This window comes from Eremomyces bilateralis, assembly GCF_010015585.1.
Source record: "Eremomyces bilateralis CBS 781.70 unplaced genomic scaffold P152scaffold_17, whole genome shotgun sequence".
NCBI classification, from domain to species: domain Eukaryota; kingdom Fungi; phylum Ascomycota; class Dothideomycetes; order Eremomycetales; family Eremomycetaceae; genus Eremomyces; species Eremomyces bilateralis.
This window is the reverse complement of record NW_022985083.1, coordinates 495958-512022: the sequence shown is the minus strand read 5'-3', so window position 1 is coordinate 512022 and position 16065 is coordinate 495958. Positions and strand designations below refer to the sequence as shown.

The following is a 16065-nucleotide window of genomic DNA, read 5'->3' as shown; positions in this document are numbered from 1 at the left end:
GCTGGAGTGCATCAATTTCCTTTTCGATTCACTTTCCTACCTTATCACGATCGTTTCACCAATGCCCACGGTTGCCCTTACACCTTTTCCCGACACCGGCATGACGTTACACGACCCTCTACCACGTTGATGAGATCCCGATACCCATGCGTTTGCATCCCTTTTACACACCTCAAGGCCGGTCGACGAAAGGCCTGAGGTTTTCAGTCCTGTACTCTATCCATTCCAGTGAGGTTCGATCATGTATCATGGTCGGCGATCGGGCCAGGTTCCACTGGACCAACATCTGCGAGTATCCAACGAAGGCAAAGGATGGTGGAGAGCTGTGAGGGAAGTGACGGCAAGGTGACGAGACGTCACCCGAGAGCGAAGTTTCAGGCGGAGCTGGGGATAAGTTCAGATGGAAGGGAGATTAAAGAGTGAAGGTGGTGTTTCTGCATGTGTCGGCCAGCCTCTTGAAGGTTGTTTGGCATCCATCGTGATGCTTTTCGTTTTCCCGTTTTTTATTCTTCCACACACAGTTGGGCAAGTAGTTCTTAAATTCACAGTCGCATCATGGCCTATCTGACTATCTACTTCTGTCCACGTTGTGATTTTGACCTGCCCTTTGTCCGCCGTCCCGTGTTTGGTATCGCGGGATGCCCTACGAACTGAAATACATATATGTCCGCCCACGTCATTGCGATCAACGCGAATTATACTCGATGAATCATGTGAGCAGACACATGACTTTGGAACATCATATAGGGAAGGAGCCACCCCCTTTGGGTACTTCCCTGCCCAAGCTGTCAAATCAGGCCTCAGGCCTTGACATCGTCCCCAAACGGTAGGCGCGACCTGAACTGCCTGTTTCAATGGCCCTCTAGCAATTTGAATACCTCCCGTTTCGATACTCGTTCGAGGAACATCTTCACGAAGGTACTACATGTTCATTCATTTTGCCCATCAGATTTACTTTGTTTGAGTCGCTACATCACAGCGTCACTTTAACTAGGTAGCAGCATCGGATTCAGGGAGCATACTTTCGTGATCACCATGCCTTCTTCGGTGGTTAGCGACGAAATTGAAGACGTAGACTTCCCCAACCTTGAGAGGAGAATCAGTGATCTGAGGCAAAACAGGATTTTATCGTCGACATTGACGCCATCCAGGCCCATGGTATGGTTCTAACGGTTTCGTCGCGTACATGAGACGATTGACACGGTTTAGGTATCAATGCGGCGGATATCCAGAAGCTGAAAGTCAATGGATACTGTACAGTCGCAGTAAGTTCTGTGATGGCTATGGCCTCCTTTGGAGGCATGGACGATATCGAGCAGCGGCACAGAAGCTAATCAATCAGTCTGTCCATGCTGCGACTCGTCGTACGCTCTCCAAAATCAAAGGCTTCAGTGAGATCAAGGTCGACAAAGTCAAGGAGGCAATCACGAAATGCCAGGTAAGCTGAATCGTCGAGACTTGCTAACATGTCACACGGCTCACCTCGCTCTCAGCCTACAGCGTTCAGCTTCATGACGGCGATGGAACTCGGTCAGAAGCGGAAACGAGTTTTCAGGCTCAGCACTGGTAGCAAGAACCTAGACTCCATTCTAGGAGGGTAAGCCTGTCGCCACGGTGTCCGGACTATGCTTACCATTGTACAGCGGGTTCCAGAGCGCAAGTCTCAGTGAGGTAAGTTATCGACATGATTTGCTCCCTGACGGTTTCTGACTGATCTAGGTTTTCGGAGAGTATCGTACGGAATAGCTTAATTCGTAGGTACAATACTCTGCTAATTTGAACAAGGCTGCGGGAAGACTCAAATCGCCCACACTTTGTCTGTCATTGCTCAGGTATGGCCCTTGTATTGTTCATGAACGGCATCAAGTTGCAACTTGACTAACCCCATTCTACAGCTTCCCAAGGTAAACACTGCTTCTATCATTGAGGGATGTAGCAATTGTCACTCTAACCTCGCAAAGGACCAGGGTGGTGCTGAAGGCAAGGTTGCATACATTGGTTAGTGTCCGATTTCATACATTGAGAATCGCTTCGGCTCACAAGCTGCAGACACCGAAGGAACATTTCGGCCTGAAAGGTAAGAGTCCTACTCGCTCCTCGGTTACACTCAGCCTGATATTTACTCCACAAAGGATCCACCAGATTGCTGAGCGATTTGGCTGTAAGTGGCAGACCTTCAAAGACCCTTTCTGATGCGGACAACTTACCAACTGTTTTGAAGTGGATGGTGATACGTGTCTCGAGAATATTCTTGTCGGAAGAGCAGTGAATAGCGAGGTATCTTCCTTCGCTCCGCGGATTCGTCGTTGTTACTGACATAGTTTGCAGCATCTACAAGATCTGCTGAACCAGCTGGCGCACCCCTTCGCGTCCGGCGAGTATCGACTTATCATTGTCGACAGCATCATCGCTCTCTTTCGCGTAGATTTCTCTGGTCGTGGGGAGCTCTCTGAGCGTCAACAGAAACTCGGCCAGTTCCTGTACAAGCTCACGCGTACTGCAGAGGGTAGGACTTTTATCCAATAAGATCTTCTAGAAGACGCTAACATAAAATAGACTTCAACGTCTGCGCCTTCATGGTCAGTTCGACACGTCTTTAACTTTCGACAGTGCTGATCTCTTCAGACCAACCAAGTCCAAAGCGACCCTGGGGCTAGTGCCCTTTTCGCCGGTGCGGATGGACGCAAAGCCGTGGGAGGACATGTTCTCTCTCACGCATCAGCAACCCGACTGTTGCTCAGGAAGGGGCGGGGCGAGGAACGCGTTGCGAAGATCCAAGACTCGCCTGGTATGTATCGCTCTGTGGGTCTCCAACAAGGTCTCCGCTAATGTGGTTAAGACATGCCTGAGAAGGAGGCGACATACGTCATTACGCAGGGAGGCATCAATGACCCAGACAAGATCTAAACGGACTTTGCATCGGTTCTAGGGCCCAGGGGATGGACAGATACAGAATGATTTCCGAATCATCCATGAACATATTTGCACGGTGTCTCGAGGGTTTCAATGGCGCCGAGTCACCTCAGCTAATAGATCGAAAGGTTTGAGAATTTGAGGATGTCGGGTGGAGGGGTATCTGACGCCATGGGCACGATACATTTCAATGTCAAAAGATAGTGGTTGCGATTCAAAATATATCCTACACCTTCTCTATGCTCACTGAATCTGCCCTTCTTTCGGCGACTAGTGCAGCCTCAACCTCGATTAGGCCTTTCGGTCCCTCATATCCCCGTGTGCTCTTCCAGAACCACCATGCGGCTATAAAGATGGTCAACCCGCCGGTGATCAGGGACGCATAGTTCATCGTGAGAGCATCCACCGGCATAGCAAATGGAAAGCAGAATATGACGATGAAGACGGCCATGTAGGCGCAAGAGATAATGCCGAGAGTGTATCCGAAAACGCCTTTCAGCTGGAACGGCCCGGGAGCCACATTTCGTTTCCTCGTCAACATATGAGGCAGGATAGCAGACAGGTAGGACAGCGTGACCAATATTACAAACGAGCCAACAAAGGCATTGAACGCAGTGTCGCTGCCCACATATATACATGCCATGATCGAGCAAATAATCCCACATACAAGGGTGGCGTTGAATGGATTTTTCCACGTTGGACTGATCGTTCGAAGCCATCCGCTCGCGGGCGTCGCCGAGTCTCGTGCAAGCGTCCATAGCATGCGACCAGCTGTGATATAGCAGCCAATGCAGGTAACCAGCGTCGGCATGTAGATGACGAGCAACAAGCCCAGTGCGCCGCCTCGCGATGACGTGGCTTGATGGTAGATCTCCGCCAACGGGAAATTGTTGCTCGTGTTCAGGACCGCGTCCAGATCGTTGATGGAGTAGAACAGCGTCACCAGGTAGCAGATCGCAGTGATCAATCCCACGACCATCTGCGCGGCGATCGCCTTCGGGATGTTGGTTCGCGGATTCGGAATCTCTTCCGCCAGATGCGAGACGCAGTCCGGCGTGCCGACGCCATACGCGGCGTTCAGCATCCCGGTTAAAAAGGCGAATCCATCCGGCCACCCAGACATGTTCTGCCAATCTTTCCACACGAAGTGGTCGCTGGCGTGGCCGGTCCCGGTGGTGCTCGGCATGATGGCGCAGACCAGAATCGACACGAGCACACCGGCAAGGATGAAGAACAAGCCCATCTGCCCTACATACGGCAGCGCGCGGTTGGCGAACAGCACGACGGCGCAGCACATCCACGTGGTGATCAGGTATACGACGAAGACGTGCCAACGCTGGAACGCGTAGTCGGGATGGAACAGCGACCACATGGAGATGGTCTGGTTGGCAACGATGGACGACATGGAGGCGGCGCCGAAGATCCAGGCAAAGAAGTTCCACCAGCCGGCGAAGAAGCCGACCGGCTTGCCGAAGCGCGGGCCGGCGGTCACGGTGGCCCAGTGGTAGACGCCGGCGGAGGAGGGGATGGCGGAGGCGAGCTCGGCGATGCAGGCAGCGACCATCCAGTAGAACACGGAGGAGGCAATGCTATGTGGAAGTGAGTATGAGACGGTGGGATGTGAGTGGACGGATCGTACAGCTCATATAGAACTCCTGGAGGGCCTCCATTGTAGATGGCAATGGCAATTGAGCCACCCAGAGCAGCCCAGGTATTCCCAGTGGTTATACCAACCTATGGAAGAGTCAATTGCTTCCCTGTTGCGCCTCGCGTTCATTCAATCACATACCGACGCGACACTGAGTAGACTGAAGTTTCGCTCCAGCTCTTGGGCATGCCCACTTGCATTGACCAGCTCATGATCGTCCGTCCGGAGTTCGTCAGACGTAATCGCGGAAGTCATGGGGCCATCGACGACTTTCTCGTCCTTGTTTGCCATGTTTGCTGCTCGCGATGCATCAAACAAACAATGAGACAGCAATACACGCGGAAGATTAACGATGTCCACGCTCACAAACTTGAATGAAGAGGCAGGTGAAGAAGACCAGGTCAGATACTTACCTCCGTTTCTAACCAAACGATCTACGAAGCTACCGTTCCCAAGTTCTCGACTACGGGGAGAACTGCAGATAAGCATGGGCAAGATATTCCACAAGACCGTTCTCCCTCTCGACTACTGTACCCATCCCCCACTAATTCAGCGAACTAGTAGGAGGAACCATGATTCCATGAATGGTTATTGGATACAATTGGCTTCGAACCCCGCCCATGATCTCGAACTCAGGTTCAATCTCGCGTGGCAATTGGGCATCCAAGGTGGTTTATCGTCATGCGAGGAAGTGGCGCTAGAAGTGAAGGCTTCTGGATGCACGAAGGACTCTTGATCGGAGATAAGACTCGCACCAAGAGGTGGATGTGGGGTTAGTTCTCATCCAATGGGATTGCTAGGCGTGGCCCCGCCTCACACCCTAATTAGCTCATGGTTCGGCCGTGCTGATAAGACAAATCATGCGCCGAACTGGTGTCTGGTAATAACCGTTTATTTAACTTAACGTAATCCACCAGCGAGTCGCCCAAACCACCGAGTCGCCCACTTCATCTCCGTAACAGCGATCATCACGATTTTTTCGCAATGTCTCAACAACAGAGCCCTCAATTACCTTCAAATGAAGCTAGAATGAACCTAGCCATCCAGACTATCGAACAAGACCAAGTTCAATCAATTCGAGAAGCTGCAAAAGCTTACAACGTCCCGTGGAGTACCTTACGTGACCGCCGCAACGGAATGACTGCACGAAGCGATTGTGTCCCGAATTCGAAAAAGCTCTCAAATATGGAAGAAAGGGTGATTATCGACTACTGCCTCGATGTCGACGCGCGCGGATTTCAGCTCAATTACGATATGTTGCGAGATATAGCCAACAAGCTACTCAGCGATCGCGGTCAGGCTCACGTTGGTATCAATTGGCCGTCAAGATTCGTACAACGCGTTCCAGAGCTCAAAACACGTGTTAATCGAAAGTACGACTATAAAAGAGCCCTGAACGAAGATCCAGAGATTATTGGCGCGTGGTTTCGCCTCGTACGCAACGTGAAGGCAAAATACGGTATCCTGGATGAAGATACATACAACTTTGATGAAGTTGGCTTTCAAATGGGCGTAATCGGGACGCGCATGGTCATCACGGGTACCGAACGACGTCAGACTCCAAAAACCTTGCAGCCAGGCAATACAGAATGGGTGACATCGATCATTGCTGCCAGCGCGCAAGGTTGGATTGTCCCACCCTTCATCATCTTCAAAAGCGCTCGACATTACAATACCTGGTACGAGGCGATTGCGGATAGGCCTGATTGGGTTCTATCAGTTAGCGAGAAGGGCTGGACGTCCCTTGAGCATGGATTTGAGTGGTTAAAGCATTTTAATCGCTTCACAGAAGACCGTACGACTGGCGCCTATCGGCTTCTGATTATGGATGGCCATAACAGCCATGACACTATCCAATTCCAGGATTTCTGCAAGGACCAGAAGATTATTACTCTCTGCATGCCTTCGCATTCATCTCATTTGCTACAACCCCTCGACGTTGGCTGTTTTGGGCCATTAAAGCGCGCGTATAGCAAGGAGATTGAGGACTTTATCCGGTGCCGCATCAACCACATCACGAAAGAGGACTTTTTACCTGCTTTCAAGACCGCCTTCGAAAAAGCAATTGCTACGGAGAATATCCAGGGCGCCTTCAAAGGCGCAGGATTAGTGCCTTTCGATCCAGAAGCTGTTATTTCAAAGCTTGATGTCCGATTACAGACCCCGACGCCATTACCAGAGATCACTCAATGGGAGTCGCAAACACCACGCAACGTCGCTGAAATAAGGTCCCAAACAGAGTACATACGACAGCGCCTTCAAAGAGATCAAAATACCTCCCCAACACCGCTTTTAGAAAGCTTTTCAAGCCTTGAAAAGGGTGTTCAAATGGTCGCGCACGGAGCTTCAATCATGGAGGTCGAGATAGGAAAGCTTCGGAAGGCAAACGAGACGCTATCAAAGCGCAAACAACGCAAAAAAAAGGTGCTTAAGGGCGCTAATACGCGCTCAATTACTGATGGGCTTGAATTAGCTGTACAACGTCGGGATCAAGATATAATCAGTGAAAATGGTACTTCTAATGACGTTCCCGCAAGGCGCCAGCGACGTTGCGGACGCTGTCGCGAGCCAGGACATCGCGTTGAGACCTGTACAATGCCTCAATTAGCTATACCAGAAAACGTAGATCCTAGCCTACTTCCTAATTAATAAATTGCTTCAGTAGTTGTTGAGATATTCAGGTTACGGTAGTGGGCCACGGTTGAGGTGGGCGACTCGGTGGTTTGGGCGACTCGCTGGTGGATTACGTTAGTTAACTTAAGTTAGTTAACTTAACTTAACTTAACTTACAGTAACTTAACTAGTGCGAGATAAAATAACGTCCATTCTCCTATTCCATGAAGCTTTGTTAAAGATAGATACTCGATACTAACTCTATAACAGTCGACAGAACATCTACGTTATGATAGTTTCTTGCACAACACCATCTGTACATCCGGTATAGAGAGTCAAAGAAGCTTACCATAGTGGGGTTGTCCTGACGCACCCCCTGAAGAGCATCAGTATAGCTTCGTGAAGCTGGCAGAGAAGATCACATCGAGATCATATCCTTTAGTCGATTGGGGCCGCTCAGTTAGTAAAGAACGACCTCCGAATGAAATACTTCTAGTATAGATGGATTTTCCTGCGCGAAGTATCTGCATGTAGAATATAATATTCAGTGCGAGGCTACTGCTCTCTGCGCTGACCCTACCAATGTGATAGCTCATATTCAGTGTTTTCATGTCGTTGCCTACGACTCTGAATAGTTCACTTATTTCAGTGCGTACTTGGGTTTTTTTCCATATGAACTGCTCACGCTGGCTTTCACTCTTACTTCGACTTCTACTCTCACCACTCTTACTCCGACTTCCACTCTCACTGACTATCACTCTCACTCCTCTCTCTTCACATCCGATTCTCATCCCCTTGAGCGAATACTACTTCACCTTACTAACCCGACTTCACCTTGCCGCACTGAACCAACTCTACCGCACCCACTCTGAATTCAAAACACATCAGTCGAAGACCATATCACTTGGCAATCGAACTCTTAAGATGCCTATCCAGTGGGACGCCCAGAATGACGCTCTGGTAAGTGAACAGGGAAATCGTCCCACATTTGGAGATTCCCACTAACTCGATGAAATAGCTCTTCGCATGCATCGTCAAAGTCCAGCCGCTCACCAGGGATGCGAAGGAGAAGATCCTTGAGATTTGGCGTATGCACCCTCAGGACGTTGTCAAGATACCATTCAAGAAGCATACTGACTTCTACTGGCAGCCAACGAGAACCCCCTGACCATGCGCGCTCTAGAGCAGCATATCACCGCCGTCGTCAAACGGGGGATGAGTGGCGTCAACGGTGGCTCAGCTCAAGGAACACCTTCCAAGCCGAAGGCGACCGCGAATGGCAGTGCCACTGACGACGGTGCGAGGCCTACGCCCAAGAAGCGCGGCCGAAAGGCTAAGGATGAGAACGCTTCTGCAGGGCCGAAGAAGCGGGTGAAGCAGGATCCCAACGCTAATGGGTTCGCCGATGTCAATAAGGAGACAAAGGCGAATGGGTTCTCGGAGATCAAGAGTGACCCTGCAACTGACGCCGCCGATGAGGCTGATGTTGAAGAAGAGACTACCAATGGGGCGACGAAGCAGATCGTTTGAGGTGGAGGTAGGGGCTAAGTGATCTGTTCTATCAGTGCGCGGAGCGCTAGATGCGATGCAACAAGAGTAGTTATACATAGTATTGGTATAGTTGATGGCTGAATGCTATATTGATCCTCTTCTGAGGATGCTCTTATGAGATTGCTCATTGATTACTGATGCTGTCTGCTCCTTCCTATTCCGTTGCAGAGGTTATCATGGTCATCATCCATCCGTCCTTCCACATTGGATGCATAATGTCCGGACGGGTTGATGACTTCAGGGAGACTTTGAGCGAGATAAAGATGCAGCTGAGGATGGATGAGAACACGACTGGATTTACCTATTTACTGGGGGCATTTTGATACTCCCTTCCCCTCCACTTAATTACATTCTCGATTCATCTCCAGCTACGGAGCCGGGGTTATTCGGCAGTTGTCGGTTACACAAAACACCATCTCACCTCTGTCTTTATACACAGGTATGAATTCGATGCGACCAAGCATCCGTTTACTGCCTCTGTTGATTCGCGAATTTATCCAAGCTTGGAATCCGGACGTTCCGTCTCTTCGAGAACAGGCCGTTCTGCCACTACATATGACAAGTGACAAATACCATTTTTGTCTCATCAAATTCCTAACAGCAACTAATCTCTATCTGGAACCGCTGCTTTCATTCCACTTCCAATAAAGTGAGTGCCTCGGAATCTTGAATATGGCACATGGAGAACCCTGTTGTTGATCGGCCCTTCGATTGGTTCGACATCTCCTCCCAAATTAAGCTTAATGTAAACCTTGATTGACCTCTCTTACACGAAGCTTCCTCATTCTCGCTCTTCGGTCTTGGTCTCGATTCTGGAGATGCCCCGTCGTCTTCAATTCTCAAGGATCTTAAATAATGCGTATTCGACCTGTACGAGTTGTCTACAAACATTATCCTGCCACGCGCTCCTCGTCCCTCATGTTCATGTAGATCGGCTTAATATACGATTGGATAAGCTGGCAAGGTTCTTGACACTCAAAGATAATCGCTCGATCTCTCGCCCTATGTATATAAGTAAGTGGGAAATTCTCCGTTCGGGTCTAGAGAATGTTCCACCAAGCCTACTCTCTGCCAGCAGCCCATTCGCGTGATCGAATTCGCTCTTTCAACACTCCGAACAGTCGTCCTTGGTCAAATCTTTGAAACTAATCTTCAAGATGCTCGCTCTTGTCACTTTCGCTATGAGCCTTAGGTACGTCAAAGATGCCACCGAGTCCAAGGAATCCAGAACCGACGCTGACATGACACTTTCAGCGCTCTCGCCGCTTCCGCTTGCGCCGTACCGGTAGCCACTCCCGAAGCCTTCCAGGTCGGCCTCACCATCGAGGGGAACCCAGAAGTATATCTAACGCAGGCCGGCCTGACCACCAACTCCCGGGCCAGCGCCGCGACCTGCTCCATACTCGCCACCACCCAGATGAGCTGCGATGGCGGCGCCACCGTGATCGGCACCCGCAAGGTCTCGGACATGACGCAGCTCAAGGGCATCAAGCCAAGCGATGACTATATCACCACCGGATTCAGCGTCGATGCGGACAATGTCCTGCACTGGGTGAATTCTGAGTTCATGATGGACGTTCCCGAGGCGACCTGGGCCGTGTACAAACCGGATGAGTTCTATGCCGACATGGGCTGCCCCCATACGTTCCACACCAACAACATGGTGTGGGGGAAGATCAAGGTCTACCCAGTCAACGGGACTTCGACTTGATTTTCGAAAGGCGTCGAGGCTCGGCGTCGAGGCTCCCTCGGTGGTCGTGAAAGGGTGTTTCGTTTGGTCACGACAGCAAGACTTGCATTATCAGCTCCTAGGCAGATTTGCTAGGATTGGGATAGCATCTTGTGGATTTGTCGTGGGATACCCTGGGTTTCTGTTCATGTACATACTTCACCGAACAATAGACCGTTTGACGATATGGATCAATTTCTGTGATATACAAAATCGTTTGCGGAACCAATCTTCTATAACAGTGGACCTGCCATTGTCTGACATGAAGATCTGCTGCTATTCTTTCGCAGCTTATGCCGCCGCGCCGATATCCCACCGGACTTGGTCTACGCCGGTACCAGTCAGCATTGGGTAGTTTACCTGAAGGGATTCGGAGGACAATTGGATCTGCTCCAGCGCAATCCCATCTTGCTTCTGGTGTTGGTACCCGACCACTTGGACTCCGGTGAAAGTGTAGCCCTCTGATCGCTCATCAGCTGTGTTAAGTTTGCTAGTGTTGGAGGACCTACTATTCGCATTCTGAGACGAGCGCACATTCACGGTCGGGAACGTGGCAGAAGTCGTCATGGCGAGGAGTAATTCGCTCGAATAGACATCGACTGGGCGGATGATGGAGAACGGCGTTGTGAGGTAGGGTTTGGTGTCGGGCTGCCCCGATTCAAAATTGACGCCTCGAGCAGCGCTGAAGGTAAATTGTGATAACTGTTCACGTCATGTCAGTCATGGCCTGGGTATACCAGGGGATTTTTTGCGATTACCGGCAACGCAGGGCTCACGCCATTTGCAAAGAGGGTATTCGAGTTGGCGGTAGCGAATGTTGTTGGCTTGGAGAAGGTCACTGTGGTTTCAGTAAGGAGGGTATTAGCGTCGACGAAGCAGGCTCACCAGTATATGACTCTGCCTGACCGGCAACAAGAACGGCCACACTGCCCAGTAAGAGCACTAGATTGAATGTATGCATGACTGCAACAACGCGAGGTCTGGACTAGTTGAAAGACGACTCGAAATTTATGGAACAGATAGGAGCTGCGAAGACTGAACGACTAGAATCTAGAAAACACTCTTTCATCCAAGATATAAAGAGCCGACAACATTACTCACGGGCTGCTCTCCTCGAATTATCGACGTGAAGGTCCAGATGCCATTCGCATCTTCCGATAATAATATGGCCCAATTAATCTACCCGTCAAAACAGATACCCCCAGATTAGAAAAGTGGTCAAGTGACCTTCGTCCAAGGTCAACCTTGGATGGTAGGGTAAACTGTAACGACGCTCCTCGGGCGCAGAAATTTGATGATAGAGACCTTGATACAGAGCTTCAACACCCCGCAAACGATGATATGAACTCGATTATTGAGCTGATCGCGGCGCGAATTCGAAGGTCCAGGTACCATTCCGATTGAAGGATTTCCCCTTTGTGGAGAAATGGTCCTGGGAGGGCTCGTTCGGCAACATGCGATAGGAGGGGGTGTGAGCCCTACGGTATGACTTACAATTGCTATGATTATCATAAGTACTTATTGAGGTGATGAGGTCTACTGTGCTGCCGAGGTCAAAAACGAAGAGATGGACAACGGATAGAAGGGGGATGAGAATGTAGATTGCAGTCTGCACCCATAGCTCAGAAAGTGAGCTGGGCGAGAGCAAGGAGAATAGCATCAAAATAGAAAGAGGAGAATCATCAGGAGTTATGAGCGGTATTCTGGGTAGGTCTTAATCTACAACATGACAGGCTGCTTAAGAATTACTTAGAGATATCAACTCAGTACAACGCGTGAGAGTAACCTTACAAGCAGATGTGTAGAGAATACTAGTTATGGTTTGGAGTTTGAACGGATGACATGGACTGGATGGAGGAGATGGCAAGAAAGTGGCTTAGGCAGCTAAAGCACGTCCCAGCCACTGTGTAGGGACTAGGGAGCCCCTCGGATTCAGACGCGTCGACGGGATGATCGTGCGAATTCTAATTTTTATATGTATCCGCACTCTACTGTATTAGTGGGCGTTGATATATCTTTATGTAATGAGACACGTTATTCGACATGAACTTTCAATGATACGCTGGTCCGTTGATGCTGAACAGATAAAAGGACCCGGAGCCCCAGCCTGTACAGCGCGGTCGTCGCCATGCCTTTAAGACTCGGCACCGTCGTCGAATATGCTCTCCTTTCCATTCCAATATTCTTCTTCATCATATTACCCTTGGTTAGGTCATACCTGGAAGATAGTGGCCAGGATGCTGCGGTATCGATCTTTTCTGATAAACTAGAGTCGTTGGCGTATCCTGAATCCGGTCTCCAATGTGATGACCACCAAGTCAATACCCACATCTTGTCCAAAGATCCTCTTGTCATCTACATTGAACACTTCCTAAGTCCCTTTGAAGCAGACGAGATTATTCGCATAAGGTAACGATCTTTCCTATGATACCAAGAACCTATTCATAACGTCCTCAGTGCTCCTCATTTCACCCCCTCGACGACCTTCACTGGTGGCACGGAGAAGTTCGATCCCAGTGTCCGGAATTCTAGCAAAGCTCAAATCCCACGGACCAACCTCGTCAAGTGTATCGAATCTCGGGCTCGGGAATTCCAGGGCTGGCCACGAGACACCTTCATCGAGAGGTTATGGGCGCAACGGTACGGAACCGGTGGCCATTATGTTCACCACTACGACTGGGGACATGCGGGTGGGCGCCATTCCGGCCGACGTGATAGTAGCTTCATGGTGTACTTGAACGGCGGCTCCGAGGAGGAGCTCCAGGGCGGCGGAACCAATTTCCCTCGTCTAGAACCCCCGAAGATGGACGACGCGAACAGTGTGGAGGCGCGGAGGTGGTGCAAGTTCATTGAATGTGAGGGGGAGAAGACCGTGGCTGCTTCGAAGGTCGTTGATGGAGTCACCTTCAAACCGATCAAAGGCAACGCGGTATTTTGGCAGAATTTTCGGAGCGACGGATCGGGGTATGAAGAATCATTTCATGCTGGTCTTCCTGTCACCGCTGGGGAGAAGTACGGATTGAATATCTGGAGCTATCGTCATCCTGGCCATAGACCAAAAGTGCATTCACGCGATGAGGAAGAATCGGGAAGCGTATAGGCCAGAACAAATTCGGAGCCTTACCACGAAACTTGATACTTTAATAGATAAGGTATGATTACTCGTGCCGTAGCGCCGTGTAAGATGCTGTGTAAGATGCCGAGTGGTACGAAGTGGTTCAGTAGCTCCACGAACAGCCCATGGACCCCCGCTCCTCGGCCATCACGCAAAATGACAAATCGCACGCCATCCTCCAGAGTGGAGATAGGGATGGACAATTGACAAACAAAAGGAAAATATATTCCTGCAGGACGCATTGCGTGCATTGTTAGAGTACATCAATCAAGTCACTTGCAATACGGCATAGGTTGAATTATGGCATCTCGCAGCAATCCCTCCCCGCCTCCTGAGGACACGGAGCTCACCTCTGGCCAATCTCCCCCCATATATTCCCTTCTACGACCCTACGCTGCATTTCCCAAGAAGATTACCGGGCCTACGGTATGGACCAAAGAGGAGTACGAACAAAATCCAACCCGGTGGACTCATGCTTTTACTTCTCAAGAAATCAAAGAGCTTGGAGACGCGACAGACCAGTGGATTACGAGTGGGAAGCCCCTGGTGAAGATCACTAAAGTAAGTCGCCCAGTTCTATCTCGGCTTGCACGCCTGCCTACGAGAATGGGGGGCTGATTGGCTACAGGAATATTTCCCATTCCCCACGCTAGCCGGAGTTCTGGCCAACATCCGTCAAATCCTCCTAGATGGCCCCGGCTTCGTCCTGTTCAAAGGCATCCCCGTCGAGACATGGGGCACTCCCAAATCGGCGGTTGCGTATATGGCTCTCGGTTCACATCTGGGACACGCAGTATCACAGAACGGCAAAGGCCACATCCTCGGCCATGTCAAAGATCTGAATGAGGATGCGACACGGACGGACAAAGTCCGGATCTACCGCACCAATGCACGGCAATTCTTCCACACTGACGCTGGCGACATGGTCGGACTGCTGTGCTTAGCACGCGCGCTAGAGGGAGGCGAGAGCGACGTCGTGAGCACCCATAATCTCTTCAATGTATTGCAAGAGGAGAATCCGCGTGTCGCGGAGCTGTTGACGCAACCGATTTGGTACTTTGATCAGAAAGGGGAGACGAGCGACGGACAAAAGGAGTGGATCCGAGGCACAATGCTGTACATTGAACCCAAGGAGGGCGGTCGCGTCTTTGGAAGCTTCGATCCGTACTATGTGACATCGCTGAAGCGGTTCTCGGATGCGGGCCTGGTGCCGCCGCTGTCGGACGAGCAGAAGAACGCCCTGGAGGTCCTCGAATCCACGTGTCTGCGCCTCGCGCTCCACATGATCCTCGAGGTCGGAGATATCCAGTTCCTGTCGAATGCGCAAGTCTTGCATGCTCGCACTGCGTACAAAGACGCGGCCCCGCCGGCTCCGAGGCGGCATCTGCTCCGGCTATGGTTGAGTACACCGGAATATGAAGGGGGATGGAAAATACCGTTCGAAGACAGCAACCGGAGACTAAGAAGTGGGATACAAGTAAATAGAACACCGCCAGTCGCCAATCTCGAGGCAGATTGAATGAATCCACTTTGAAGCGCAACATCACAAAGTCGTTCCAAGGGTACTTACAATCCAAGACGTGACGAGCTCAAATGCGTAGTCATTTTGTATTTCGAACCACTTTTGCTTCGAAACTGGACATGTACACTCTCTATGTCCCTTCGTTCCATCCAAAACCCGCCTTGGCGCCATTGCGCTCGTTGCTTCTCAGTCTTCTTTTAGCCGTGACCGATGAAGAACGCCGTACCATCTGAAGAATGCGGCTACACGCCCGTCCGTCCGTCCGAGCGACCCAACAAATTCGTGATTACATCATGAGAATCCCGGACACCGTCCAGGCAAAGTCAAGCTTCCGAAACCCCCATCCGCCTCTAAAACCCTCTGCCACGGCCCCGGCCTCGTCCCCTTCCACGGCCGCCTGCCCGAGGCGCTCCTCTCCCGCGTCCGCGATCGCCCTGCTCCTTCCGCGCCTTGTTCTTCGGTTTCGGCGTGTCATCGACGAGGAGGGTGTCGAGCGGTAAGCTGTCCGGGAGGACGATATATCGGATCGTGGAACCGCGGACGTTGATGGTGTCGAGCGCCATGGGGTCGCGGCCCTTCATGGTCATTTTGACGGTGCGTAAGGCGGTGTTCATTTGGGGGGACACGGATGCGATGGTGCCGTTGACGGTGGTGCCTAACGACGAAAGGTGAGCGGCGGATTCAAAGCAAGGCCAATCAAGGATCTGGTCGGGTTTTTTGTTGAATGCACATACCATTCTTCAGCTCAATGGTCACCGTCTCATTTTGGCATTTCATTAAAAACCTAGAAGAGATGCGTTAGCTGCGGGCGCGTGGTTCCCAGGGCAGTTGTACGGGCGCCTTACCGGACGAGCTTCATGATAGCGGTGAGATTATGAATCCGGTAGAATTAATGTATGGAATGGTGCGCGTATACCAAGGTAATTCGGTGTCAGTGAAGGCTGAAGCTTGAGGTGGCTGGATTGTGATATTGG

The 16065-nt window shown here is 50.8% G+C and overlaps 6 protein-coding genes across 6 annotated transcripts; 3 read left to right on the top strand and 3 right to left on the bottom strand.

Annotated features, from left to right (window-relative positions):
* Nucleotides 1-3139: 3139 nt before the first annotated feature.
* Nucleotides 3140-4816, bottom strand: P152DRAFT_508641 (amino acid transporter; the record flags this gene model as incomplete). The annotated part of the gene is made up of 3 exons (XM_033682590.1): nt 3140-4502; nt 4553-4647; nt 4703-4816. The coding sequence occupies 3 exons, from the start codon at nt 4814-4816 to the stop codon at nt 3140-3142; spliced, it is 1572 nt and encodes a 523-aa protein (XP_033532338.1).
* Nucleotides 4817-8098: 3282 nt separating this feature from the next.
* P152DRAFT_491156 (uncharacterized protein) lies at nt 8099-8705 on the top strand (the record flags this gene model as incomplete). The annotated part of the gene is made up of 3 exons (XM_033682161.1): nt 8099-8134; nt 8193-8262; nt 8325-8705. The coding sequence occupies 3 exons, from the start codon at nt 8099-8101 to the stop codon at nt 8702-8704; spliced, it is 486 nt and encodes a 161-aa protein (XP_033532337.1).
* A 2040-nt stretch (nt 8706-10745) lies between these two features.
* P152DRAFT_475526 (uncharacterized protein) lies at nt 10746-11415 on the bottom strand (the record flags this gene model as incomplete). Its single annotated transcript, XM_033681425.1, has 4 exons — nt 10746-10915; nt 10964-11156; nt 11213-11292; nt 11340-11415. The coding sequence occupies 4 exons, from the start codon at nt 11413-11415 to the stop codon at nt 10746-10748; spliced, it is 519 nt and encodes a 172-aa protein (XP_033532336.1).
* A 1302-nt stretch (nt 11416-12717) lies between these two features.
* Nucleotides 12718-13518, top strand: P152DRAFT_381729 (uncharacterized protein; the record flags this gene model as incomplete). The annotated part of the gene is made up of 2 exons (XM_033675740.1): nt 12718-12863; nt 12912-13518. Coding segments are annotated over 2 exons (753 nt in total), but the record flags the coding sequence as incomplete, so codon positions are not given.
* Nucleotides 13519-13794: 276 nt separating this feature from the next.
* Nucleotides 13795-15265, top strand: P152DRAFT_93742 (taurine catabolism dioxygenase TauD, TfdA family protein). Its single transcript, XM_033683359.1, has 2 exons — nt 13795-14130; nt 14198-15265. Exons 1-2 carry the CDS (start codon nt 13870-13872, stop codon nt 15086-15088), a joined length of 1152 nt encoding a protein of 383 aa, XP_033532334.1. The 5' UTR covers nt 13795-13869; the 3' UTR covers nt 15089-15265.
* Nucleotides 15266-15441: 176 nt separating this feature from the next.
* On the bottom strand, nt 15442-15950 carry P152DRAFT_467724 (Sm-like ribonucleo protein; the record flags this gene model as incomplete). Its single annotated transcript, XM_033680788.1, has 3 exons — nt 15442-15746; nt 15826-15875; nt 15937-15950. 3 exons carry the CDS (start codon nt 15948-15950, stop codon nt 15442-15444), a joined length of 369 nt encoding a protein of 122 aa, XP_033532333.1.
* Between the last annotated feature and the right edge of the window lie 115 nt (nt 15951-16065).

What these genes read in the sequence shown, in the direction of transcription:
- P152DRAFT_93742 (XM_033683359.1), top strand. Translation starts at nt 13,870, where the DNA reads ATGGCATCTCGCAGCAATCCCTCCCCGCCTCCTGAGGACACGGAGCTC. An exon ending in CCCTGGTGAAGATCACTAAA is followed by an intron (nt 14,131 to 14,197) that starts GTAAGTCGCCCA and finishes GATTGGCTACAG; the next exon opens with GAATATTTCCCATTCCCCAC.